Source organism: Dermacentor silvarum, chromosome 1, assembly GCF_013339745.2.
Source record: "Dermacentor silvarum isolate Dsil-2018 chromosome 1, BIME_Dsil_1.4, whole genome shotgun sequence".
NCBI lineage: Eukaryota > Metazoa > Arthropoda > Arachnida > Ixodida > Ixodidae > Dermacentor > Dermacentor silvarum.
Window position 1 is genome coordinate 221,314,756 of NC_051154.1, and position 25,484 is coordinate 221,340,239.

Genomic DNA, 25,484 nt, shown 5'->3' on the forward strand with positions numbered 1-25,484 from the left:
TGACAGAACATGCAGACACCGATAGCATAGGGGACGTTAATGGTTACATTGAATTGAAATGTATAAATAAAATTTGGTAAACGGAAACGAAAGTGAACAAAAGGATAACATGCCGCAGGTAGGGATTCAAACCACATCCCTCGCATTACGTGTCCGGCGGTTTACCAATTGAGGTACCCCGGCGCCATCTTTCTGGCCACTTTCTAGGGTATTTAACCGCAGGTGTCAAGTAGCGTGTGATCTTTGGAGTGGACAACAGGTCAATAAACCCTCGTATGATACCTTATGGCCCCAAAACTGCCAATTTCGAGGCCCTCATGCACTACGTAATAAGCGAAAGAAATAAAGGGCTCTGAGAGGCACGATTATTTGTTTGTTACCTCTTACAACTCTGGTTATTTACACAATCCTTCCGTCCTTTTACCATAGCGTGTATTTCGGCTTAATGTTATTATTTTTTAGGTACATCCGACGTATTCCTTCAACTTTATTGCCAGGTAAGTTAGACGGGACCAGTAGTTTTTTTATGGCAGTATACGTTCGACGTATCTCGTTGGTTTTTACCTTTTTCGCGTTAAAATATGTCGAGCGTAATCACGGGGAAGAGCTAAACGCACGCTCCCCTCGCATCAATGTTCATTCTATGTATGTTGCGGTGGAGCGCACCTGAGCGAGCGCAGTCGAGGCAGGTCGGCATGCTCATCACTGCTGTAACAACTGTCGCATCTTCTACCATATCACTGATGCGCGTTTTCACAAAAAGAAAACAAACCATTCGGTGCCTACCGACGCGATATTATATGACGAGGTGTACTTCTCACAAATGAAACAACGATGCAATTACGCGCTGCTATCATCTCGCTTGAGTGAATGGTGGAAATGCGTCCGTGTTGCAGCACTTCACAGTTACAAACATGTCGAAGTCAGAATCGCAATCCACAAAATATCAGAAATGTTAACTATCCGAAGCAGAGCAGCGCAAAGGGCGCTCATTCTCTCGTCTCCTGTTTTCTTCCATACCGACCGCGCGCAGGTGTTGCGCCGGCGCCTCGCCGCTGTCGCTACACTTAGCACTGCAGTATGGAGGAGCGCGAACGTAAGCGCAAACGTCGTGACTCTGATCCTAGGGCGCTATAACGTAAAATGATTCCAAACTGTTTTGATTCCACTTTCTGCAATCAGCCTCCACGATTGGTCAAAACATTGTCTGGCCACTCCCAACTTCGACTGTCTGTCACGCGACATCACGAAAACCGCGATAGCTCCCCATCTGATATAACGTGTACAGACTGATTATGCATGATGAAACCGCACAAACGAAAAATAATCATTCCTGATTCGACGCCTTTTCCCCATTAGCCCTCTGCTATTGGTCCAATGCTTTCTGGCTACGCCCACTTCGCCTGTCTGTCACGCGACCTCACAAAACCGCGAAAACTCACCACGTCAAAGGGACGTGTACGCGAAAAGAATGTATTAATATGCCGAACAAAACTGAAAAATTTTCTGAATAGCCACAGACCTGCCCCGTTCCGAAAGGAATAAAAGATGGCTGAACGCCCATTGCTCAGGCCCTCGCTACTCGCACCTGCCGGTGAGCATGTATTTTGTGCATGATAAACCTTTTTACGTGGCAGTAAAACGTTATCGAGCCCTTTCGGCCGTGCATACGACATCGCTCTGCCAACTCTTCTTTGCTAAGGATCCGTTTTAGCGGCATTCTTATTCTTCCGTTGCACGCCGCCGCGATTTTCGACCAGCCACCGCAAGTTAAGCAAGGCGAAGCGGACCAATCGGAGAAGCCGGCACTACCCTCTTCATGCGGATATCTATTTTCACTGTGCTGGCTCGGCCCCGTCGAAACCCTCTCCACTAAAGCGTGCTCCTCGTCTCTTGTCAGCCAATGAGATAAGAACAACCGCTGAGTCTAGACAATGTTATTGGTTTTTAAAGCGAACAATGGTGACCTCCTATAAACGAGGAGAGTGTTTGATTGGGTTGTTCAGACAACGCTGCGGGTCACCGCCCGATGCTTGCGTCGGTGGTTACGTAAATTTGACGTCAGGAGTGGGGAATCAAAACAGTTTGGAATCATTTTACGTTATAGCGCCCCTACACTGCGAGAACGAGACGCGGCAGCCCAACGGCAACGCCGCGAAGCTAACCCCGAGATACGAGCACAAGAAGCAGCGCCGCCGGCAACGGCAGCAAGACCCCGAAGCGAAAGCTCGAGCAGCAGCCGTAATCGGCCAAGGAGCTTCATCAGCATTCACTTCAAATTTTAAGAAATTTAAAATTAAATTATGCGGTTTTACGAGCCAAAACCACGATTTGATTATGAGGCACGCCGTAGTGGAGGACTCCGGAAATTTGGACCACCTGGGGTTCTTTAACGTGCACCTAAATATAAGTACACGGGTGTTTTCGCATTTCGCCACCATCGAAATGCGGCCGCCGTGGCTGGGATTCGCTTCGTGGATCGGCTGCCGCTTTTTGTTCGCCAACTGGCGTGAGGGCGCGAGTGGCCGTCGTGCCATTGCCTTTGTCACTCTGAAGCAGTTCTTTCTTGACCATTTTTGGGGAGACTGTGATTTTATTATACCGCTATGGAGAGCGCTAATGAAAACTTGGCAATAGGTAGCGCGTGTTAGGGCGTCGTTTGAAGCGCCGTGCTTCTGCCTGCATTTAAAAGCATACTCGGCCGTTGTTCGTTCCCACTTATACTTTGAAGCTGCTTCGTCTATTTCAAATAGTTAATGCTGTATAGGTGGGGTTCTTCTTTAAAGTGAGGGAGAATCTACAGGTTGTAGCTCACTTTGATGGCATGCAGTGCGAGCATGGTGAAAAACGCTTAACCTTGCACTTGGCCTCGCAACGCTTGAAACAGCGAAGCTGGGCGATCGTAGCCCAGCATTTTCCGGAAGTGCGCGCGAACTTTTCATCTCATTACTCATGATGATGATAATTTCTTTTCGCGCGTCTCGGACTTACGGCCGTCACTGCGCGTTGCATAGCGCAGCTTGCCACACCGACACCGCGTTTCAATGCCGACACCGCGTTCCAGGAGACCCGCTCCGTGAATGCGTCTCTCTCTCTCACTCTCATAGCGCGCAAAACCGCTTCACCTCGCAGAGCACGAGCGCACGAACGCACCAGCTGAGGACGAAGTCGACGACGCTCGAACGCAATCATATGGTTCGCATAAATGCACGTTCTGCAAGCGTGGCTTTAAAGCCTAGTGGCTCTATATAGCCTCGGCAAGAAAATTTTCTTTCTTGGTAGTGTCTTTCTACGCACCACAAATTACGGCTGGCTTAAACAGCTTCGCTGTTAAAAGGTTTTCGCTACGTCTAACAAACGGCCGCAGAGCAGAGTATGGCGTGGGATTGAACAGGAGATCACAGAATATAGCATTCAAATATTCCATACCACAGTGCCCACACGGGAGCATTCGTAGCTGTTTCTCCATTTGTAATATCACCAACTGCCTGTAACCTGTTCGGATTGCTGCCACATGATTTTGGTTGATTTCGGTGTTTCGAAGAGGGGGGGGGAGGCAGTTTCTGTGGAAATCACGGAAGTTCTGCTATAACCATCTGTTTGTAACGTATTTAACTGCTAAAGCCACTTCTAAACGCCTCTTTCGTTACATAACGAGCCCTCAGCCGCGTTGGAACTGATTGCCGTCGAGATGGGTTACGGCACGTAACTTCTTGTTTGCGCATAATCCCACCTAGCAGACACGATGGCAGCAAGATTTGCCTGTATTCTGGACAGCTCTTGACATATTGTAACTACTGTACTTTGAACTTCTGAAGTCCGTTTGAACCTTGGCGGGGTGCCGCTTTGCGGAAGAGTTTGTTCTTATGGATCTGTCGTATCCTTAACACTCAACTGGATACCTCGAACGTAGAATTACGTTCAAGAACTTTTCTTTCTCGTACCGCCATAAACTTATTGGAGATCCGAGTGAAAACATAGGCTTCACGCTTACGTTGTTTGCAGTCTTTTATTGCAGGTGTAATACAAGACGATTAACGAAACATTTCGCAGTATAGTCTTTGACACCACATCTTCAAAAAAGGGTTTCAGAATTCAGGAGCAGCCCGAAAAAGGTTGCATAAGACAGCAAAAAACTTTGCTGCGAGCCCAAGGAGGCTGCAGTAGTGATAACAAAGCCTGATAATAGACGCAATTATTATTATAATTACTGTTATTATCACCGTGCATATGTTGAACGCGTGCATTCTTACGCGACGTCTTTAGCATTGACCACTTCGCTTTGAACATGTTGGTTCTGTTGCATACATGGGGACATCACTGCCTTACAAATTCTTTTTTTTTTTTCAATTAATTTTTCGCCATTTGTAGCGTGGCATCGTCGTCCGTGTGTGAATGAGGGGGATAGGGGTGCAGTTGGTGGATGGGAGGATTAATATCGCCCAAAGACCCACCGCGGTTGCTCAGTGGCTATGGTGTTGGGCTACTGAGCACGAGGTCGCGGGATCGAATCCCGGCCACGGCGGCCGCATTTCGATGGGGTTGAAATGCGAAAACACTCGTGTACTTAGATTTAGGTGCAGGTTAAAGAACCCCAGGTGGTCCAAATTTCCGGAGTCCCCCTCTACGGCATGCCTCATAATCAGATCGTGGTTATGGCACGTAAAACTACATAATTAATCGCCCAATGCTGGTGCTTCAAAGTAACTCTGCAAAGTCATGCAGGATTCTTATGTATGCCGTCAGAGCAACCTACACGAAACAAATGCACGTGTGATAATTCTCATCTGATAGTTTCTAACACTTTGCTTTCATCGGTTTTCGCGCTCCCTTTTCAGTGCGCGAGGTAAAAGAAGCTGAAGTGGTGCAGATACGGACTCAGTGCTGAGCTCCCGCCCCCTCACCCCACCCAACAACGAATATATATATATATATATATATATATATATATATAGAACTGCCGCCACAGTGTGGCTGCACTGAGGAGAAGGAAGACGACGTGTTCCCGCTTGATATAGCGTCGCCATTTTGGCCTCCGTTAGCTTCCCTGTAAATAAAGTGTATATAGCCTTGGGCCTCAGCTACACCTAACATTAATTGGTGGAGGTGGGGGTATCGATCTCCGTACCTGTCGCCTAGCTTCCTTCTTGCACTGATTTTTCTGACGTCCGAGAGAGCGAGAGAGAGAAAGGATGCATAGAAAGGCAGGGATCCGACTTTAAGCAGAGGTAGTTCCGGTTGGCTACCCTGCTCGGGGGGAGGAGTAGGGGGATAAAAAGAGTAAGAGAGGGCAAGGGGAGAGAGAGAGAGAGAAAGAGAGACGAGCACAAACAAACCACGTACACTGTAGAGTGGTAGGAGGCGGCGTTCTTAAAGTCTCTCGTGAAGGCCCGTAGACCTCAGGAATCTTAGTAGCGCGAGTAAGGCCTTCAGCGTGGATGTTCTTTCGGAGCACTGACTTAAAGTTTTCAGTTCTTATAGTGGACGATTGTCCAATTGGTCCAGCACTCAGCACAGCACTTATCTCTCGGCACTATAGCGCGGGCAGGCACAGATAAAATGTGCGATCGTCTCATTGCTGCTGCACATGTCGCACGTGGGGCTGTTGGCCATTCCAATAAGGAATGCATATGAGTTAGTAAATACAATGCCTAGCCACAGACGGTACAGCATGGTCTGTTCGCGCCGTGGTAACCCAGGCCCTGGTAGATGCATCCGTATATCTGGAGACAAACGAGCGCAAACGACACATGGTGAAAGCGTTCGAGTCCCACAGGGGTAAAGTACATTCACGGGCATCAATCGCAGCCCAGCCGCAGCGTCTGTTCGCGAAAGTGGAATCAAGACACATTGACCACTTTCATGTGCAGACCGGGCGGCTTCGTCGGCGTGGTCATTCCCGCAGATGTTGCAGTGTCCTGGAAGCCATTGAAACATTATGTTGTGTCCCTTGTGATGGCTGCGATGATATATCTCTCGTATTTCTGAGGCCAGTTGTTCACTGACGTCAGAATTAAGTCTATACACTGGGGAGAGACGTACAGTCAGGACGGACGTGCAGCGAGGGTGGTCTAATCTTAGGGGAAATATCTCATTTGCATCTGTACGTGCTAAACAGCTTGAGCCCTTGAACATGGTATGAAGGCCGGGATATTAATTCTTCGTTAATAGATATTCATCGACTTCCTTCCCGCTAAGGGCAAATGTGGTCGAACGGAGTATTAACGAGGCGTTTCCTCTAATTGTGATCGATTTTCTGCGTCCTCATAACTTAAAGCAATCGGAAGTGCCACTTAAGTAAGCTTAAGGAGGGCGTGGTGCCACATTAGATTCTGGGCGATGACTGCGCGAAAACCACACACTAGATCGTTCGGAAGCTCTCCAAAGCTACATGTGGATGGTATTGGCAATGACAAACCCGCAAACGTAACCAATACAAAAAATTCCAGAGTTGCACGTATTTCTCTCAGGTATTCGGCAAGCGAGGCTAGAATTGGAAGCGTTCGTATTCATACCACGTCACATGATGCTGCTGTCTACATAAACTGAAGGGGACTATCCAGCACTTGCAATTGTGCAGCTCACGTCCAAAACACGCGTAAAATGCTTTGTGTGCGCGGCTCAAATGTATGTGCAGTTTGGCCGTGCTTGTTGAACGAGTCCCCGTTCAGCGTTAAGGTAGTTTCAAATGACGTCACCATTTTTTTTTTATTGATAGTCCTTCAACGCGCCAGGAAACTGTTGAAATGAGCGAAGCGTTCGTTCAAAGACAGATACTTCTTTTAGCGAACATGACTTTATTGCGTGAGGGCTTCTCAGAAGCACTCTTCCCTGATCTTGGACACCCATTTACATTTACGCAACTTTGCAAATACGTGCGCAGCGCGAACAGCGGTGACGTTAGCACTACGCCGCGTTTAGGAGCTGCCAAGCAGTATAGAAGAAGCAAGATTACGGACAACCAACTGGGCAAGAACATAGCGACAGCGGACGAAAACCGGCGCCCCGTTCTGTCTTCACGCTTTCCGTAGCGTGAGTCATACAAAATGAATCCAGCCAGAGAACGTTTAATTGAGCTCCTGGCGTGCGGTATGTTACTTTTGCTGCTGTTATCTTTAGTGGAAAAATCACTTGGACTCGTGACACGTACGCATTGCACGGCTGCATTACACCATCGCTCGAAAGAAAAAAAAAAAACATTACAAAAGGGCCGACGGCTTTTTTAATGCGAATATTTATATGCCCAGGTGAAATCGTATATGGCTAGGCGAAATCACCTGTGTACAGAAAACTATCATCATCAGCATTGGCTCCAGCGTCGTCGTCTTCTTCCGCAGCTGGCTCGTTGGCGCCTCTCGGTTTGCGCTCGTGGTCGTGCTCGGCATGCGCTCGTGCCCATGCTCCCGCTTTCGTCGTCGTCGTCTTCTTGCACAGCTGCAGCTGCGTTGCCGCTCATCATTCCTGCGTAGAATTTCACTTCTCTTCTGTCGTCGTAATGGGGTGACCGCGTTTACGGGGGTATGATCTATTGCTTAAGTGGGTATGAGCCATTCATTGTCTTACGTAACAGAGAGATTTAATTTTGAAGCAATTTAATTACGAAGAATAGCAAGCGGCAATGGGGCGGGCGAATGCTGCTAACCCCGCCGCTGAGCAAACTCATTATATTGAACGCAAGCGACAATGGCGGACTGCGGGAAACCTTCGGTGACGTCGTTCTCTTCGTCGCAGCCGGACGTGTGTGTAACCTCATAATTGAGAAACACTTTATTGATCCCTCGGGATTAACCCAGTGATAAACACTGGGGCCGCACGTTTCAGCTTCGCTGGTTAACCATCTTCACGGAGTGGAAGGGCCGACGAATTTTTTTTTTTCATTTTCTTCAAACGCTGGCTTCTGAGGGAGAGATAGAAGAAAGGGGAAAGGCAGGGAGGTTAACCAGAGGAGAAGATCCGGTTTCCTACCCTACGCTGGGGAGATAGCGGAAGGGGAAGTAAAATGATAGGAAAGAATCGAAAAGTAAGTAAGGCAACTATCCGAGTCCGGCAGCTGGTGCGTAGAATTTAGTTGTAACTAGGCTGCGAATTTTTCGGTGCCTATTTCTACAAAAATTGGTGGACACACAAATTATTTTTGGTGATTTCTTCTTCATAACGGGCTGGCTTTAGGCGTTCTTTCGATGCAAACTTGGATAATCGTCGGCTATTATTATTGTTGATTGATCAACAACAGAAAAATTGTGCAAGAACCATCGACGATCATTGTCAATGCAAGCGAATAGCCGAACGCTTCAAGAAGGCTATTCGCTTTATTGAAGAAATGGCGTGTTTGACGGAGCATATTAGTTGCAGTGAGCATATTTAGGTAGCGTTTGTCCTTTCATTGCGCAATTACGCTAGAGAACAGAGCCGTTAACCAGCACATTTCCAGTGGTAGGTATAGGTAGACAGCACGTGCGTCTCAAATAGCTATGACAGCTAGCGTTTGGTAACAAATACACCCCGCAACGCGAGCGCGCGCGCCGCTTGCTACGGCGTCTTTGTAACGACCTTCGACCAGCAACCTCCGACCAGCAGGCTTTGACAGCCAACCACCGATTGCCAACCACCGACCACGAAAACGAGCGAAAGAGCCAAAGAAAGCTTTTCGCTTTAAAAATGTGGTTCGTCGCCGTCGGGAAGGCAATAACTCTTGTCCTGCACCACATGCTGTATCCACACTGCTTGCGTTTCGAGTTTGTTTTAGCACAAACTCAGCCATAGAAAACACGCGAAGAGACTGAAGTGCACAGAATAATCGTATTGTTTTGAATTCATATACTCCTTAATTCGGAAAACATAGCTCCTAAATATACTAAAACGTGGAAGAGACCCTATAAACTTCAACAATAGAAACGTTGAAAAATGCACGCGCAAGTCCAAGATCATAAAAGAGAAAGAAAGCAAGAAAAAAAGACACTGGGTCAAAGATGAGCTATTTTTCCCGTACGGTAACGACAGAAGCCAACCGAGATCTCGTTTCTCAATTTACGAGGTTGATTAAAAAATTAGTGTGGCTTGCACTGGAGGCGCAATGCTAAAGAGACAGCGGAGCTGATGGGCACCTAGCTAGTCCGGGCTTTTGGGCTAGGCTAAGCACTACCAAGTCATCCCCAGCATTTACCCGAAATTTACTTGATCAGTTATCGATTAGCTATTGATTGGCTATCGATTGGCTATCGCAAGGTATTGGCCACTTATTTGGGTTAGGCTAAGCACTACCAAGTAGTCACCAGCATTTCCCGGAATTTATTGCTTATTTGTTGATTATCATTAGCTATTGATTGGCTATCGATTGGCTATGGATGACTGACAAAGCTTAAGTACTCCCAACTATGCTTAACTAGACTTAACCAGGCTCAGCTTCGCTAGTTCACTGAGGTACGTGACATTGCGCTTGGACCCTTTCTGCACGGCCGCCAGGAACGGCCCACATTTCTTCCGACGACAGGACGACTAACGGCCGGCTTAAACCACTCTGCTGTTAATAAAATCACTAAATACACGCTAAACGCATAGTGAAGATGAAATGCTCTAAAATCAAATATTTAATTCCTGTCAGAAACTTCAAGAGTATTGAGCCGTATTTCACATTTTGAATTTCGCACAACTCTAATCTCTTGTGCCTCTCACCCATGCAACTTATTCTCTAGGATCGAATCCTCGTCTTGAATTGCTATCTTCGAACTGATGAAAAAGGAGGCTTTCTGAGCAATGTGTATCAAGCATTACATGGTGATGCAGTGGATGTGCATACGTGGCTGCGCTTGAAGAAAAACAAAATTCTCAGTGGTATCCGTGCACTTCTAAAACATTGGAGCACTTGTGTTCAATATAATGCATGATGTGCATGTAGACAAACGAGGTGCTTTTAAGCACTTCGTGCCCCAAAATAATTGCAGAATAAAAATGTATAAGGTTTTCTTTGGAATTAGTTCGTCCATAGAATGTGAAATACTTTGATTTATTCTCGACCAGACAACTCAAAATACCTTAGCGATACCGGCTAGACTTAAGCACATTATTTCTTTTTTGCATGACGACCTTCGAGGCACTACTGTGGCATTGCTCTTTCCATCGCGGACGTGCTCACTCTCCAGCAGCTTACCATGCTCCTGGTTTATGAACGTTACCGCCAGTATCCGCACATAATACACTAACGGCTCGGTCCTTCCGAAGAGCTATTGCATGGAGCTATTGCATGGAGCAATAGCATGGAGCTGTTGTAATCCCAGCAAAACCCGACCCCCATTGTTATCAAAATCGCTCACTGTACAATATCGACAGCCGCAGAACTTGATGCTCTTCGTCCTGCATTGCGCTTCATTGATGTCGAATACCGCAAATGGCCGATTTTCTGCTACGGAAAGGCGGCACTGCAGAGTTTATTTTCAGCCTTACATCGGAGTCTACCAGACCAATTGATATTTGATATTGCAGAAGCGATAAACCACCTAGCTAAGGAGTAAAACCACGTAACTATTCAGTGACTACCAAGTCACTGTGACAGTTTCGGTAATGAACGTGCACATGAGTCTCGCCACTGACAAGACAGTTATTAATCACTCCCACTTTCAAGGATGGACGCTACAAGAAAACTTCGTATATTTGCACGCCAACTCGCGCTGTTTGATTAGAATGGGCCCAAGTTCAGACATACGTGACAACATTCCCTGGATCCCATGGAATCTCTCATAATATTGCCTAGAACATAATCCGACGCCACCGTCTGTGCGAGTTTCCTAAAAGGCGATGTGCCACCTTGGGCATGCCCGGATGTGGGTGTCCTGGGCTTTGTCTCGACCGTACCTTGGCCTAAAACATGGCTCATGGCTAGACAAGCGCGCCTTGAGTGTGTCCTGGCTCTCCTAGAATGATGCCGACTAGAAGCCACCCCATCCCGCGGCATTCCATGCATACAACAGTGGTGCATCTCAAGTTTCCCATCTTGGTAATATAGTGAGAAACTCCATGCTTTCTATTACCCCTTTCCCTACCCCAGTGTAGGGTAGCAAACGAGACGCTCGTCTGGTTGACCTCCCTGCCTTTCCTCTCCTTGCTCTCTCTCTCTCTCTCTATGCTTCACCCTAACCTAAGCCTTCGTGTACCATCAGAACTGCCCCGAAGAAACGCAACCCTATTTGAAGGCTATTGTTGGACGCGGTGTTCACCATTGCCTAAGCCTTCTGCATAGGAATTGGTGACATCGCAGCCTACGGCCACGGCGGTGAAGACGAAGCTATTAGCAGCATTCTGGGCCTGTACCCGCAGTACTGTGTAATGAGGCGCTCATTCACCACTGTGTCAAGTTCGGCGACCGACATCTATCGGAAAATACGATCCTACAACATAGACGTGACTCGATATCCCATCGTGAAAGCATTACTGTGCTGTAAGGAACGAAAAACAACACACATACGGAAAATAGGGACTGAGGCAAGGACGATTCCACAGTCAGTCGCCGTTTTCTGTGTGCGCGCTGTCTTTCGTGCCACGTGGAGTTACCTAGGCCCGAGAAGACGCCGTCAAAATTGCTGGCATCACGGCTGAGCTGGTGCGAAAACTTGAAGGCGGCGTCACCACCCGTACTTTGTCCTTGCCACTTTTCTGGCTTACCAAGCCTGCTCTCACGGGTATTGTAGAAGGTCATAATATATTAATACACCACAACTTATTTTTTCTCCCTAGTGTCCCTTTAACATGAACATAATCACGAATTAGATGAATAAGAAACAACTCTACTGGAGATATGTGTGCGCTCCGAGATAGCGCAGAATTTCCGTGCATCATGTAATCAGTCTTCTAGGCCCATGGCAATAGAACTGATATCGAAAACCTTTCGTGTGCCAATGAAAACTCTTCAAGGGGTTCACTGCTCTTCATATCAGCTACGAGGCTGCGCTGAACTCATAGACGCTAGCCAGCTTTACGCTAGTTCTCAATTTGCGTCTCTAAGGCCGCATGAAACGGTATGGTTCTTGCGGGCTGCGCTGGCGTTGTATATGACGGCTAACTGAAAAGCAGCCAGGTTGGGCGCGCTCATGCAATCAATCAATCGATCGATCAATCAATCAATCAAATAGTTTACTTAACGTGCTCAGGAACAACACTGAGGGCTGAGTGGTGCAGACTGAACATGATACTTAGTAGCGCAATACTCGAAATAAAAGACAACAGTGATAAACGAGAGGAAAGGAAAGACGAGCGCTACAACCTTTCCTTTCCTCTCGTCTTTCACTGTTGTCTTTTATTTCGAGTATTGCGCTACTAAGTATCATGTTCAGTCTGCACCAACTCGCCCAAGAAGAAGTTATTTTGCTGGTGCAGAGAGAAACAAAAAGAGATTGAAATGTAAAACAAATACAACAAAACTTATGAGATAAAAATATATTAACACTAAAACAAAAGACAACTTCCTAAAAACCTATATAATAAGCAATAACACGTAATCGCGGGACGGAGTACACATTCAGAACGGATTATGGAGAGCAGGAGTGCAGAGCAGTTAAAAAGAAGGCCCAAGAGAAAGTGTGAAGCTCGGAACAGAAAGGAGACACCACTTATGAAAGATATCACGATGGAGAAAAAAATGACAGTTATACAGACTTTGTATTCTGTGGAGAAGCGAGTGCCAGCTGAAAGAGGCAGGAACGTGGAAGGGTCTGCGTCTCCAGGTAGTCTTCTGCGGAACCCACAGCGAAACAGAAAGCTAGTAGATCTGAACATGTAATAATTCCATGAATGATTTTGTACAAAAAGATGAAGTCGGTACGACTTTGTCTGCAGCTAAGTGACGAAAGTGCAGGATGGTTATTCAAACTTGAAAAGTTGTTCGTGCGCGAGGACCGAAAGCGATGTTTATATACAATCAAGAAACTTTTCTTTAAACGCTCAATTAATATGCCATTTGAATTCCTTGTGCCATTCCACGAACACTGAGGCTTATTCGACTGATCGGAGGCATATGAATGTGAACAATTTGGGTACGGAAATCTCTTGCAAGTCTGCAGACGGCACCGAGCGTGCGCAGGCCTCGTGATAGTGGGTGGAGAAGCTTAACATACTATCAAAAACCACACCGGAATCATTTATTTTAACAACCCTAGCCAACACTGCACACGATCAACAAAATAGGGGAAGACGGTATTATATAGGTTTTACGCGAATATGCAAAAATTCTGGTTTTAGATTAATTTAGAGTGAGCCAGTTTAATTGGCACCATTCAGAGAATGAAGATAGGTCGGACTGCAGAGCGTGACAGCCTTCAATTTTGGATACCCAATTAAATATTTAGGTGTCGTAAACTTCATCGATGAAAATTAAGGAGAAAAGCGGAATTACCACGATACCTTGGGTACACCACTGGATACCATATAGACAAAATGTAATAATAATAATAATAGTAATAATAATAATAGTAATAATAATAATAATAATATTAATAATAATAATAGTAATAATAATAATCACATTTCGTTGTAGCAAAACACTTTACATAGTACGGGCCGGCCAAAGCCAAACAGGGGCTTGAAGGGCAGAACCCGGCAGGTATAGGCAGGCACATCGAACTTGATATAAATCAAACAGATAAGCAAAAGTCTAAATTAACAGCCTAGTTAGAGACGCCGACACTTCGCTTCTATTAGTCGGTTTGTACATAATGCTGCCACGTCTTCTTTTTCTTTCTGTTCTTTTGTACTTTGCTATCAGACATGCGACGCATAATGTTTATTTTGCTGCCAAACGTGATGGTGATTATTTAGGGCCTGGGTCAGTCTGCTCAATTCTAAAGGCTCACTCGTCCTTTGTCCTTGGTCCACGTTTATTACATCCACTTTTTTTTTTACTTTCATCATTGAAGAGGAGTCCGCTTCAAGCACCAACAATAATCCCAAGGGGCCAATACAGGACAGAATAAACAAAGGCGTAACAGTAAGTCTGGGCATCGCCTAGCAGATGAAGCGCAAAGGACGGTGGGGAAGCACTGCGAGGAACGGATGACTAATGCGCCAGCCAGAGCGACACTCGAGCGTGGTAAGCACGAAGCCGACTGCTTTGAGAATCATCAACGAAGACGTCATGGCCGAAGTGAGGGAGAGGGGGAGGGGCTCCACGACGCGCAATGCTCACGTGTTATAGGTATACGTATGTTCGTGCAAGTGACATCGGAGCAAAAAGTGTACGGTCACTACTAGGGACGGTCGAAAAGAAAGAAAAAAAAAAGCAAAGAACAAGGAAGGCAGACTGAGCAGGGACGATCAAAAGGCGTGGTGCCTATCACCGAAGCGTCGGAGTTTCCTGCTACAAGGCTCTGCTGCCTTCACTCGCGCTAGAGAAAAAAAAAAAAAAAAAACAACAACCTTCCTCTTTCCATATTTTGTCGCTTCGTTTCTTCGTATATTATGTTCGCACCTGCGTAAGAAAGGCGGGCTACAGCGCGCTGCGGGTACTAATTTTAGCTGGAAAAAAAGAAGTAAATAAGGTAGAAAAAAAAAACCTTAGGAAGTTCCAAGAGCCGGCTCGTCGAGTACCTCGTCGCGGCCAAGGACAGTGGGAAGAGACCGCGTACCTATATAACCGTCGAACCGCGGTGGTTATTCAATTGAACTCGCTCGAGAAGTCCTTCGACTGAACGCTCGCACAGCTTCCCAGTGCGCCAGTTTATTTGTTACACTTTCGTACAAACTTATATTACCATCCAAGATGAAGGTGCTGTTCCTCTGCGGACTCGTCCTTGCTGGAGCTCTGCTTGCTGATGCTGGCGGCCAGGAATTGTGCGGTAAGCAAGGTTACCTTTGTCATTGTTAAGCTGTTTTCAATCAGTGGCAGCACATGCGCACAAGTTACTTTTGGGTGGAGACTGTCCTTCGTATAATGAGTTTCCAGTGGGTCGCTTGCCAAGCTCATCTTGTATACGTGTTTATTTGTCTCCCGCTATTGGCTGCTGGTAAATTAGATTACTTATTTCTTCATGCCACTCTTAAACTACGAGTAACCATAAACAAATGGCTATTTCAATAGCCGTACTTTGTTAGAGTGTTCATTCCTTGCGAAAGTTCTACAAAGTGCACAGGAAATAATACCCAAGCATGGCGATCAGGGTAGCTGTACGAGCTTCTTGGTAAGTCATCTTCTAATTTTTTGTAGCGCAGGCAAAACGACACGAGCCAAAAAGGCACGTGAGACAACAAATAGTGCTATGTGTTGTCTAATGTTCCATGTCTGAGGGTCATTCTGCCTGCGTTACAGCAAAATAGAAGATGGTGATCACATTTGACACGCATATTGACTATTCGGAAAGGAAGCAAATCTTGAAAACTTATATGCAAGATCAAAGAAACCAGTGAGGATACAAATGATGGCTTGGTGGCATCAATTGAGAATGATGCGAACCTCGAAAACAATGGTGACAATGTAAAGCTATTTCACGGCAAGTTTTCCAGTTTAAAGAAGTCATTGCTCGACTTCGTTAAGCTGGGAACGTCAATAAGAAAAAAAGAACACCAGCTTTTTTTTTCGTCTTTTCTTCGCACTAATGAACTGGTTTGTTGTTTTTTTTTTTTTTGGCGCTGCATATTAAACTCATTTTAATTGTCGGCAAAGTACGCATTGCTCCGAAGATCAAAGGCCAAAATATCACAAAACAGTTTCCTGTGCTAATATAATTAGATGCAGAAAATTTCAGCTTTGTTGTTTGCTTTCGTGCGTCAGCATCCAGGCTAATTCTTAAACACTGATTTCGCTGTTAAGTGTTTTTTGTAACATGTACCCATGTTAACTTATTACAGTACGCATGCCCTCTAGCATGCAAAACCTATGTCCAAATACCACTTAGAAAGCGTTGCCTTGGAAGCTAAAGGGCCAATAATTGCCCTGTAAGTATACTTCTCGCTGCAAAGATGGCCACGTTCTAGTAAAACATTTTCTTTTAGAAAAAAAAAACATTGCGTATATTTCAGCGACAGCCTTCCACGTAGGCTTCTCTAAAATACCAGCAAAATTCAGCACAAGAAATCATCTAATTGTTCGCCGAAGTTGTTTTAAACTTGGTGGCACGACCAACGCATTAAAGCCCAAGTATGAAAGTTATTCACTTGGACAAATTTGAAGCCGAACTGAATTAACTTCTCTACATCTTTCCTGACTGAACACCGTATTCCGATGAATTTTGGTACCGCATGTCTTAAATTTGCTCTTGAACAGGATATATGAACTTGCACTGAGTAGCGTTTCAACTGAACATTTTGTCGCGCGCAATACTTGTCGCGCGCAATACTTCTCTCGTATCTGCCGCAATGACTCGGCAAACACGTTGTGGCATCGTGAATGTAACTTTGGGCTTTCCCTTTTATATTGCTTAAGGTGGTACGAGTGCCTGTTTGTGTATCAGAAAAGGGGACCCAATATTCGTCCGATAGTGTTCTTTACTAGCAATTTCTGTAGAAATTTACCTGGTGGGCTGAAATATAATGTGAACTGAGTAGATATGATTAAGCGAACGCTGGAAGTTTGTTACCTCATACATGGCGGACCATTGCATTCATTTAATTTATCCTATTGGGGTGGCATGTTACGCCGACTTTGTATTCACGCGACTTTCTCATGCTAACTGTTTGGTTCCGGCACGCGGAAGTTTACCATGTCGGAAATACAGATCAGCTAAAATAACAGATGTGATGGGCACACGTAAAACGAAAGGGTGCTGCTGAGCTGTGCAAGACATTATATACTTTGCTGCAAATTGTCCATTAGTAACGTATCGGTATTACTACATGCACAAGTGTGGCGCTCTGGTATTAATATTTGCCAGAGCGTACACTGTCGGTGCGCAGCTACGCCTTCAAATAGTGTACGCGCTGTATTTATCCTTAAAACTGTATGAAACTCTTCTTGTCATATACGATCCACTTGGAAAAGCAAGCATAAATGTATTCTTGTTCTGCAACATTCCATTGTCAAGTTCTCATTGGAACTTGAGGTAGGCCAGCCTGTCATTATCATAGGCCTCGTCATACCTAACTAATTTTATTCTAACTACTATTTTATGGTCCCCTTCGAAGCCTGTCAGCGGCTTCCACCCTCGCTTAAAATGTGTTGTAATTGTCTGCGCAGATACGCCACTTGTTAGCAGATCAAAAACTATCTTACGTCCGCATGAACTGACACATGCAGCTTACCTCTTTTTGCTGTTTTCCAGCGTTGAGCCAGGAGCAAATCAAGAAAGTTTTGACGTGCATGGGAGACCACGTCCACTCGGAGGTATGAATGAATCAATCAATCTTCGAAGGAATAAATGAAATAAATAAATGCAGTAAACGAACCTCGCCTTCCTTGAGGCGTGTAAAAGCAGACGCCCAATGAATATATTGCGAAGGCCTTGTAACTTCCCTTGAAATATGTCATGGTGTTGCACCGTTTTTCATCCGGCTTGCTCTCCTCGCAGCTCAAGGGCAAGGCCAAGGAGATCATCCACAGCCAGGGTGACAACCTGGCTCAACTTGTCAAGAGGCAGTGCGAGGCTGAAGTCGACTTCGTGAGTCCAAGCTTTTTGAACCATTCTGGCGTATTCCTTCATTAAGGAAACAACGTGAAGTGTACTTATCCTCTTCCACACTCAGGCTGCTTCTGCTGTTCAAATTTTATAACTTTTGATGGAAAGAGAGTGATTGTGGCGAAGAAGAGACGCTATTTTCTGCAACCCTTTAGGGAGCGCGGCTCAGCGGAAGGATACCGGGGCGCCCAGAGAGACGTGGACGTCTATATCCGCATTCACAAAGGGAGGGTGCAAATTTCGTACTCTTGGGCACGAAGAGCACGACGGAAGTTTCCAAGAACCGTTTATTAGACTGTTGCACTTTGCACATGCATAGACAAAGACTTATTTGAAGTTCCCAAGACGTGACAGCAGCTATTCAATTCGCAATGAAAGTCGAAGCCAGCCCAGCAGGGAACACAGAGAAAACTTCCGTTCTGTGCTGAACTGGGAGCACATTTTTATTACGGAGGTGGGAGCATAGAAGAAAGGACATATCAGCGGAGTAAATGTGCATTTGCGTGGGTTAGAAATGCCCTCAGGAACCCTGCGTGCCCCTAATCTTCCCAATATTCCCAATATTACGTTCTTGGTGCACGTTGTCAAACACCATCAATTCACTGTTCAAAACAAGCTTGAAAGAGCAGAAATGAACTTTGAGCTTCTCTGTGATATGACCGCTTCGCATGCATGTTACGTTTAAATCGATTGTGCTTCCCAAGCACTGTAAGCAGCTCCATACGGAAAGTTTGCTATGTAGGCAGTGCGCACTTTTCACGGCGTGGTAAAGAACGCTAGCGCAGCTTCAAAATTCGGTCATCTCTGAGTTTCCTATTCTTGTTAGCGTAAAAGCTTTCGAAATTGAATCTCATAAGCACGTCCAAGAGCTTTACACGAGGTCATCAATCAAGCCCTCTTCCGTTGCATGTGTTCCGCAATGCAAGTTGGTGACCTAGTGACCTGTGCTTAACAAAGGCAGTTCCTCCTACATATTCACGCTCCGTGGAAAACATGCACTGTCTATCTGTAAATGACTTTCTCGTTAGAATATGTAGTGCCCGTTCGCGGCGCACAAATATGAAATTGACGCATCACATTTCATCGACACACATACTATATCATCGATACACGAAACATCATCGACACGCGTACTATATCGTAAATAGCCCAGAGTCGAGGTACGTACTTGCATGTTTGTAGAAAAAAATGTGCCATTTTATGTACGGTATTGGTGGCGTGTGTACTTCCAAACAAGAAGGACATAAAATGTGAATTGAATGCAAGAAATTCAGAACAGGTAATAAAATCTGAATTGCCCACCCTTCCACGGTTGACTCGGTAGCGTTAGCCGGGGTATCAGGTGGAAACGATGGAAGTACTTGCTCCCTGCTACTCCGTTTCAACGTACATGGGTTAGACACAATGCGTGATGGAAATTATTTTATTTAAACGAAAAAAACAACAACTAGCAAACAGGCAAGAAAAAAAAGAGAGACAAAGATATAAGGATTCAATGTCTCTATTAGGCAGGAAGAAAAGAAATGAAAGAAGAGTTGAAAAGCGCACACGCATTGAAACACGACCATTCGGTTTATTTTTCATAGCGAAAAAAACGCAATAAAATGTCATGGAGGGCTGTGCTTCGAAACTTTGATGATGTGTTCGAGTGCCCGTAGCTAACGACACGTATTAAATGCATTAAAGAAATACATTCGGAATGAAACTGTGTTTATATTTTTCAGCTTGAGCTGCTGAAGACCGCGTTCTCCGTGAGTACTTGTTTATTATTATTTTGGCGTTTCTTTTTCAAGGACAAAGGGGAGCGTTGTGCAGTTGCTGTCATTTTCGATTACCTTTTCTCGCAAAGACCGGAGTAAGCGATACTTCTGAAAAGGCCTAACTCACACAACCAACCCATCAAACTAATATGCCAGCGCCTTAGTGCGAAGTGGAAAAAAAATTAGAACTGCTTGCACTGTACAGTGCATTGAGTGGAAATGTATGCCGTGTATTGACCGGTGGAAATCAACATCTGTCACACTTCAAACGTATTATTCATATGATCACTATCTTGAATCCTCAGAACGCAAAAATATACCTTTGTGTGTTCCAATAACTCCCCGCCCCCGCGTCAGCCCGCTGCCAATTCACACACGTATGCACAACCATGCCTACTTAATATATATATATATATATATATATATATATATATATATATATATAGGGAGGGAGAGAGAAAGGACTTATATATGAGCTGTTTTTATCGATCGTTTTCCGGACCTAATCCTCATTCGCTGGTTTGTTCCCATTTCACGCACATAAATATAGTTGCTGCCCTGACGAAGACTAGTCTGCTTGTCGAAACGTTGCCTTCAGCCACATTCCTTGTTCTACCACTCTTAGTCACAGAAACAGCTGTTCGACGTCGTCACTGCAGTCAACGAGACTGGTAATCGCCTAACACTAAAGCACATATAACAGCCAAAACTTGACGTGTTACCATGAAAAGCATCAGTGAAGACACCTTGCGGCCTGTGTTCGCTTTCGCTCGGGGCTAAGGATGACTAGACGTGTATCACGCACATTCGGGGGAGGCTTATCAACGTCGGCAAATGTACTTTACTCTTTGCCGCTGCAATCCGAACGCAGTGCAAGACTCTCTAACAACCGGATCCCGAGTGCTAAAGCCGTGAACAAAAAAGCGACGCCGCCGCGAAAAAAACCCCCCCAAAAAACCTGTATAATCCAGCTCACCGAGACGCAGTCGACGATGTGCGTCACACGCGGAGTTCCGTCTTTCCATGCAGTGTAGTAAAATAAATGAGTGGGGCAATAAGAAAACAAAATGGAGAAGGGCAACTGCCAAAGATGTACGTAACGGCATCTCCTCTCTCTAGACGTTGCCGGGGTGAATGAACACGCAGTTGGTGCATACAGCCAGTCTAGAACGTTGCGACACGCAGACGGCGCGATAAGACGAGCATAAACGAGGCCGGAAAGGGCTTTGCCGTAGACCAAACAAAGCTGAAAGGAAGCTATGGGACTGATTGCCATTTCAAGGCTAGTCGAGATAGTGGGCGCGTACTCGTGAGTCAGGTAGAGAACTTCCATCGCGTGGTCAAAGTCTGTTTACCGAATTTATGAAGGCGATGAGTTCGGTGCTGAGCGGACTGGTATAAAACGCCCCGGATCTCCTTATTTTCGTGATGACATGAATAAAGTTATCAGGCCTAGGTGTTAAAGCTAAAAAAAAAATTATGTATGGCATATATAAAGAACACTTGGTGTACATGTGGCACGCCAAAAAGTTGTGGAGCTTTGTTGCGAATTTTCAGGGTAGAAACTATAGTATTTTATCTTGACAACTCAATGTAAGCAAATGACACCCGGGCGCCACACCAAGCCTATATTATATTGTCGCTACTATGCCGACCGCACGAGACTCTATAAAGCTGCCCACTGCAAGAATCACAACAGACATTTATGAACTGGCTCCAGTTGCTTTCAGAAATATCACAGCAGTGCCTCATTTGATTGGTTTGAGTGACACAGAGCTCAAGCGAACACACATGCTAAATCGATAAACTGCTAAAGACAGATTATCTGAGCCTTTACGGAGAGAACCACCTTAAAGATACGTTACGACTGTATCTGCTTTTAATGATTCCTCCTTGTCATTTTTTTCTTTCAGGAAGAGGAAGCGCAGGCTATCAAGAAGGCATACAGTGAATGCAAGCCGGCTGGCCATTGAAGTGTTTTAGAATACCAGTGATATACACGATGGACCTCCCGGAAGCCAAAAGCAACCACTTTTTTAGGATGCTAGAGTACATGCCAAAATAAAGGCCGAAGTGAGTGGATCCATGTGCTTGAACTTTCATTTTCGTATTCCGTATAAAGACAACAGAATAGGACATGAAAGGAAAGGACGGTTTGATTGTCAACAACACTAACGCTCCGTCGGCGAAGGAAGAGAGATGCACGAAGGAAGAGAGATAAGAAATAAAAGACGGACGAACGAAAGAGGCAAGAGAACAAGTGACGCATGTGCGAGGAATGACTAGCAGACTATATATAAGCGGTCAGTAGAATAATTTGTCGATATAGGTACGTTATAAACGCTGGCGTAGATTTCTGGGATGATGACAGGGAACGCTTTTCCACCAGGGCCTTTTCTTCCGTGAAATGCCATCTTGCGTGGGTAATAAGCTTGACGCATTTCACAGGATAAATAGCGATAAGAACAGAGAAAATGGCACGGAGGTTAATTAGAAAACGTTGACAGTAAATTTAGCATACGCTAAAGAGGATGAAGGTGATAGCATCCATGCTCACGAGACATTCATTAAATTACTTGACATTTTCATTCGAATGCGTTGTTACTTCCTATTACTTGTTTTCTCCCAGCAAAGGTCGTGGGTTCAAGTGCGGTAATTAACTCTACCTTAATTAAATGCGGCTTAATTAGGTGCGCCTTAATTAACACCAGAGGTCGTGGGTTCGATTCCTAACAAAGGTCAAAGGTTCGAGTGCTTTCATTAACTTCATCCTAATTCATCATCATCATCAGCCTATAATTATGTCCACTGCAGGACGAAGGCCTCTCCCTGCGATCTCCAATTACCCCTGTCTGGCGCTAGCTGATTCCAACTTGCGCCTGCAGATTTCCTAACTTCATCACCCCACCTAGTTTTCTGCCGTCCTCGACTGCGCTTCCTTCTCTTCGTATCCATTCTAGTAACCCTAATGGTCCACCGGTTACCCATCCTACGCATTACATGGCCTGCCCAGCTCCATTTCTTTCTCTTAATATCAACTAGAATATCGGCTATCCCCGTTTGCTCTCTGATCCACACCGCTCTCTTCCTGTCTCTTAACGTTACGCCTAACATTTTTTTCCTGTCTCTTCACGTTAGGCCTAACACAGTGCCTTAATTAAATGTTCCTTAAGTAACACCAAAGGTAGTAGGTTCTTGTGTCTTAATTAGCTCTATCTTATTTAGGCTAGAGTTAATTAAAGCACTCGAACCCACGACCTGTGTTGGTGGCAGCATGTGGCAAGGTGGCACCATGAATTTTGGTGCCATACGTCGGACGTCGGATTTTGCGATCCATGATCCATCTAAGGCTTTCGCCTTAAAAAAGTCCCTTTTAGTATCCTGCGTGAGGAGAATGGAAATATTTAATACATTTCAAAGGGGTAGACGTCGAACGTAGAAGTCGGGGCAGTGGCAGACGAAGTGACGATAGACTCTTCTCACATTTAGTAGTCGCACATGGGGCGGCCAGCCATTGCAATGTAGCAAGCATACGAGTGAGTGAAAGTCACCCATAGTCGTAGGTGGCATAGTAGGGCTGCATCGCAGGATTTCAAACAAAGGCACAACTCTCATCACCAGCTCTCAAGCAACTTTCGCGGCTCTTGCTGTACGAAAAATACAACGATCATACCCATGTATACATTGATGGTTCAACCACCATGGATGGTTCTGCAGGATCAGTGATCTTTCTTGCTAAAGTCACCGCCTTGAAGTTCAAGACATCCCATCAGACTAAATCGCCGTAGAGCTTGCTGTTCTTCGTAGCGCACTTCGCATAATTCGAGAGGAACCAGCCCAAAAATGGATCATTTTCAGTCGCTCCAACCCAGCTCTACATTGCTTGTTTCCGCCTTACGCCGTGGACCCTATACACTCTAAGAACAGTTGCACCCTTTGGGGCGTATTTTTGCCACAGAACAATAATCGTCATCTGTCTTGCGTGACTTTCCTTTCTTTAATGCTGTGCGCCCGGCACTTCTCGGTCACGAACGACAAGAGCGTTATCAGCGTGACACAGCGTTCTCGACAGGAGAGTAGCAAGTGCAGAGTTTTCAAGATAGTAAACGCAAGCAAGACAGATGACGATTATTGTTGTGTGGCAAAAATGCACCCCAAAGGGTGCAACTGTTTTTAGAGTGTACGAACAAGTGCTAGAAAACGTAAAGCTCCTTCATCGCCTCGTCGAGCAAGGACACGACGTCACATTTCAGTGACTCCCATTGCGGGCGGGGATTCAAACCCGCGACCTCATGCTTAGCATCGCAATGCAGTAGCCGCTAAGCCATCGCGGCGGGTACCGTGGCTGAAGACGCACAAACAAGATAACCTCAAAATAATGTGTTTGAGCCACGGGCGAAATACGCTGAAAGCACCTGCAAATTGAGTAGATTGTCAGGAATTAGAAAAGCTTAGACTGGGAAGACGCAATCGAAATAGCAAGTCTTCATGCATTGTACGCGAGGTACGTAGAACGCGATCAATATTAAGCCTTTCGCATTTTAGGGGCGAAGCTCCTTAGGGTGTGGGTCGTTCCCTCCTCTGTAGTAGTAGTAGTATGTAGCCACCTCTAATTTATGAATTGCTCAATAGATGGCGTTGTGTGTCCGTACGTGAAAGAGACGCCGAAGCGTGTCGTCAGGCTGCTACCTCTAGTTTATGAATTGCTCAATAGATGGCGTTGTGAATATATGTCCTTGGAAATATTATCACTAATAATAAGAAAAGGCGCTCGCCGCATCGATGTAGTGTTTGGCAACTTTAACCACTTTCCCTGCATTTCACCGATCACAAAGCGGTGATAATGAATGGACCACGTAAACCAACAGTACAATAAAAGTTTGATGTTTAATATATACACGGTGTTTCACACTCTTTATATGATGCACTGGGCGAATTTCACGGAGGAGTTTCACGGTTTACCGATGATTCCCTCCGGAGCTTCGCCCCACTCATCATCATTCACCCCGTGGATATGCTGTGATTTTTTTTCTCTAAACCTAAGCTTTTACGCACTGTAGCTTGCCGAACCAAATAAATTGATCGTGTCAGGGACCAGGAAAGGATAGATACGCAGCCGATGGCAGCCCCTATTGGAACAAATGTCGCTCTTAGTCTTCACTGCGAGGTTTGGGCGAAAAATTTCGTTTTTTTTTAGACTGCGTCGCGATCTTCAGCGTGCTTAAGCCGAGTGGAAGATCATTAACACTTAAATACGACGCAAAGAGGAAGTTTGTCTTCCGAGGCTTCGGGCTGGGGTGAACCTGACCTCTATGACACCTGAGCCTGGGGATCTAGAACTGACAATCTTACAACTTGTCCTAAGCACCCGGCACATGTGTCTACGGCGGACAGCCGTCATCGCTTGTGGCTGTGTCCTGGTACTAAGGACGTGACACACAAAGATGTTTATTGAGGCTAAACTATATATAAAGCCGAATGTCCCGAGGAATTTACCAGTTATACAGGTATAACGTACAAGCGCGCGAATTCATTGCTGCAGTAGCGGCATGAAACAGGGATGCATGCATTTATTTGACGCCTTTTGCTATTTTTTGTACGTATGTTTTGCGGCAAGCCAAAGAAAAAAAAGAAATAAAAAGCGACAGTAAAGGCTAGAGAGCAAGTGGTCTGTGTGTCGTATGTGCTGTTTGCCGCTTACAGCGACAGTATTATTGCTAAAAACCCAAGCTTTAGTATCAGGAGGAGAAAAGAAATTAATGAGTAACAAACTAACAAATTAGGAAACAAAAGAAAATGTGATAGCCAATTAGTGGACAGCTATATAAAGTAAGGATGGTAGGTTTATCGGCCGTATAAACTTGTAAACATAGGCGCATACTGACTAAATTGACAAGCATAGTGTCCCGCGCACACAACAAAGCATGACCACATCTCACTCGATGACATCTCAATTCAAACTCATGCGTATTGTAGGGATGTGCAATTATTCCAAATTTTGAATATGGATAAAAAAATGAATTGTGGGGTTTTACGGACCAAAACCACGATCTGATTAGGAGACACGCTGTAGTGGGGGACTACGGAATAATTTGGACAACCTGGGGTTCTTTAATGTGCTCCTAGATCTAAG

The 25,484-nt window shown here is 45.3% G+C and overlaps 1 protein-coding gene across 1 annotated transcript; it reads left to right on the top strand.

Annotated features, from left to right (window-relative positions):
- The first annotated feature begins 14,633 nt into the window (after positions 1 to 14,633).
- Positions 14,634 to 21,433, top strand: LOC119436792 (uncharacterized). Its single transcript, XM_037703782.2, has 5 exons — positions 14,634 to 14,819; positions 17,238 to 17,299; positions 17,484 to 17,573; positions 19,316 to 19,342; positions 21,265 to 21,433. Exons 1-5 carry the CDS (start codon positions 14,744 to 14,746, stop codon positions 21,322 to 21,324), a joined length of 315 nt encoding a protein of 104 aa, XP_037559710.1. The 5' UTR covers positions 14,634 to 14,743; the 3' UTR covers positions 21,325 to 21,433.
- The last annotated feature ends 4,051 nt before the right edge of the window (positions 21,434 to 25,484 follow it).

Excerpts from the sequence above, each read along its gene's own strand:
- LOC119436792 (XM_037703782.2), top strand. The coding sequence starts at position 14,744 with ATGAAGGTGCTGTTCCTCTGCGGACTCGTCCTTGCTGGAGCTCTGCTT. Across the intron at positions 17,574-19,315 it reads GCGAGGCTGAAGTCGACTTC|CTTGAGCTGCTGAAGACCGC; the intron begins GTGAGTCCAAGC and ends TATATTTTTCAG. Across the intron at positions 19,343-21,264 it reads TGCTGAAGACCGCGTTCTCC|GAAGAGGAAGCGCAGGCTAT; the intron begins GTGAGTACTTGT and ends TTTTTCTTTCAG.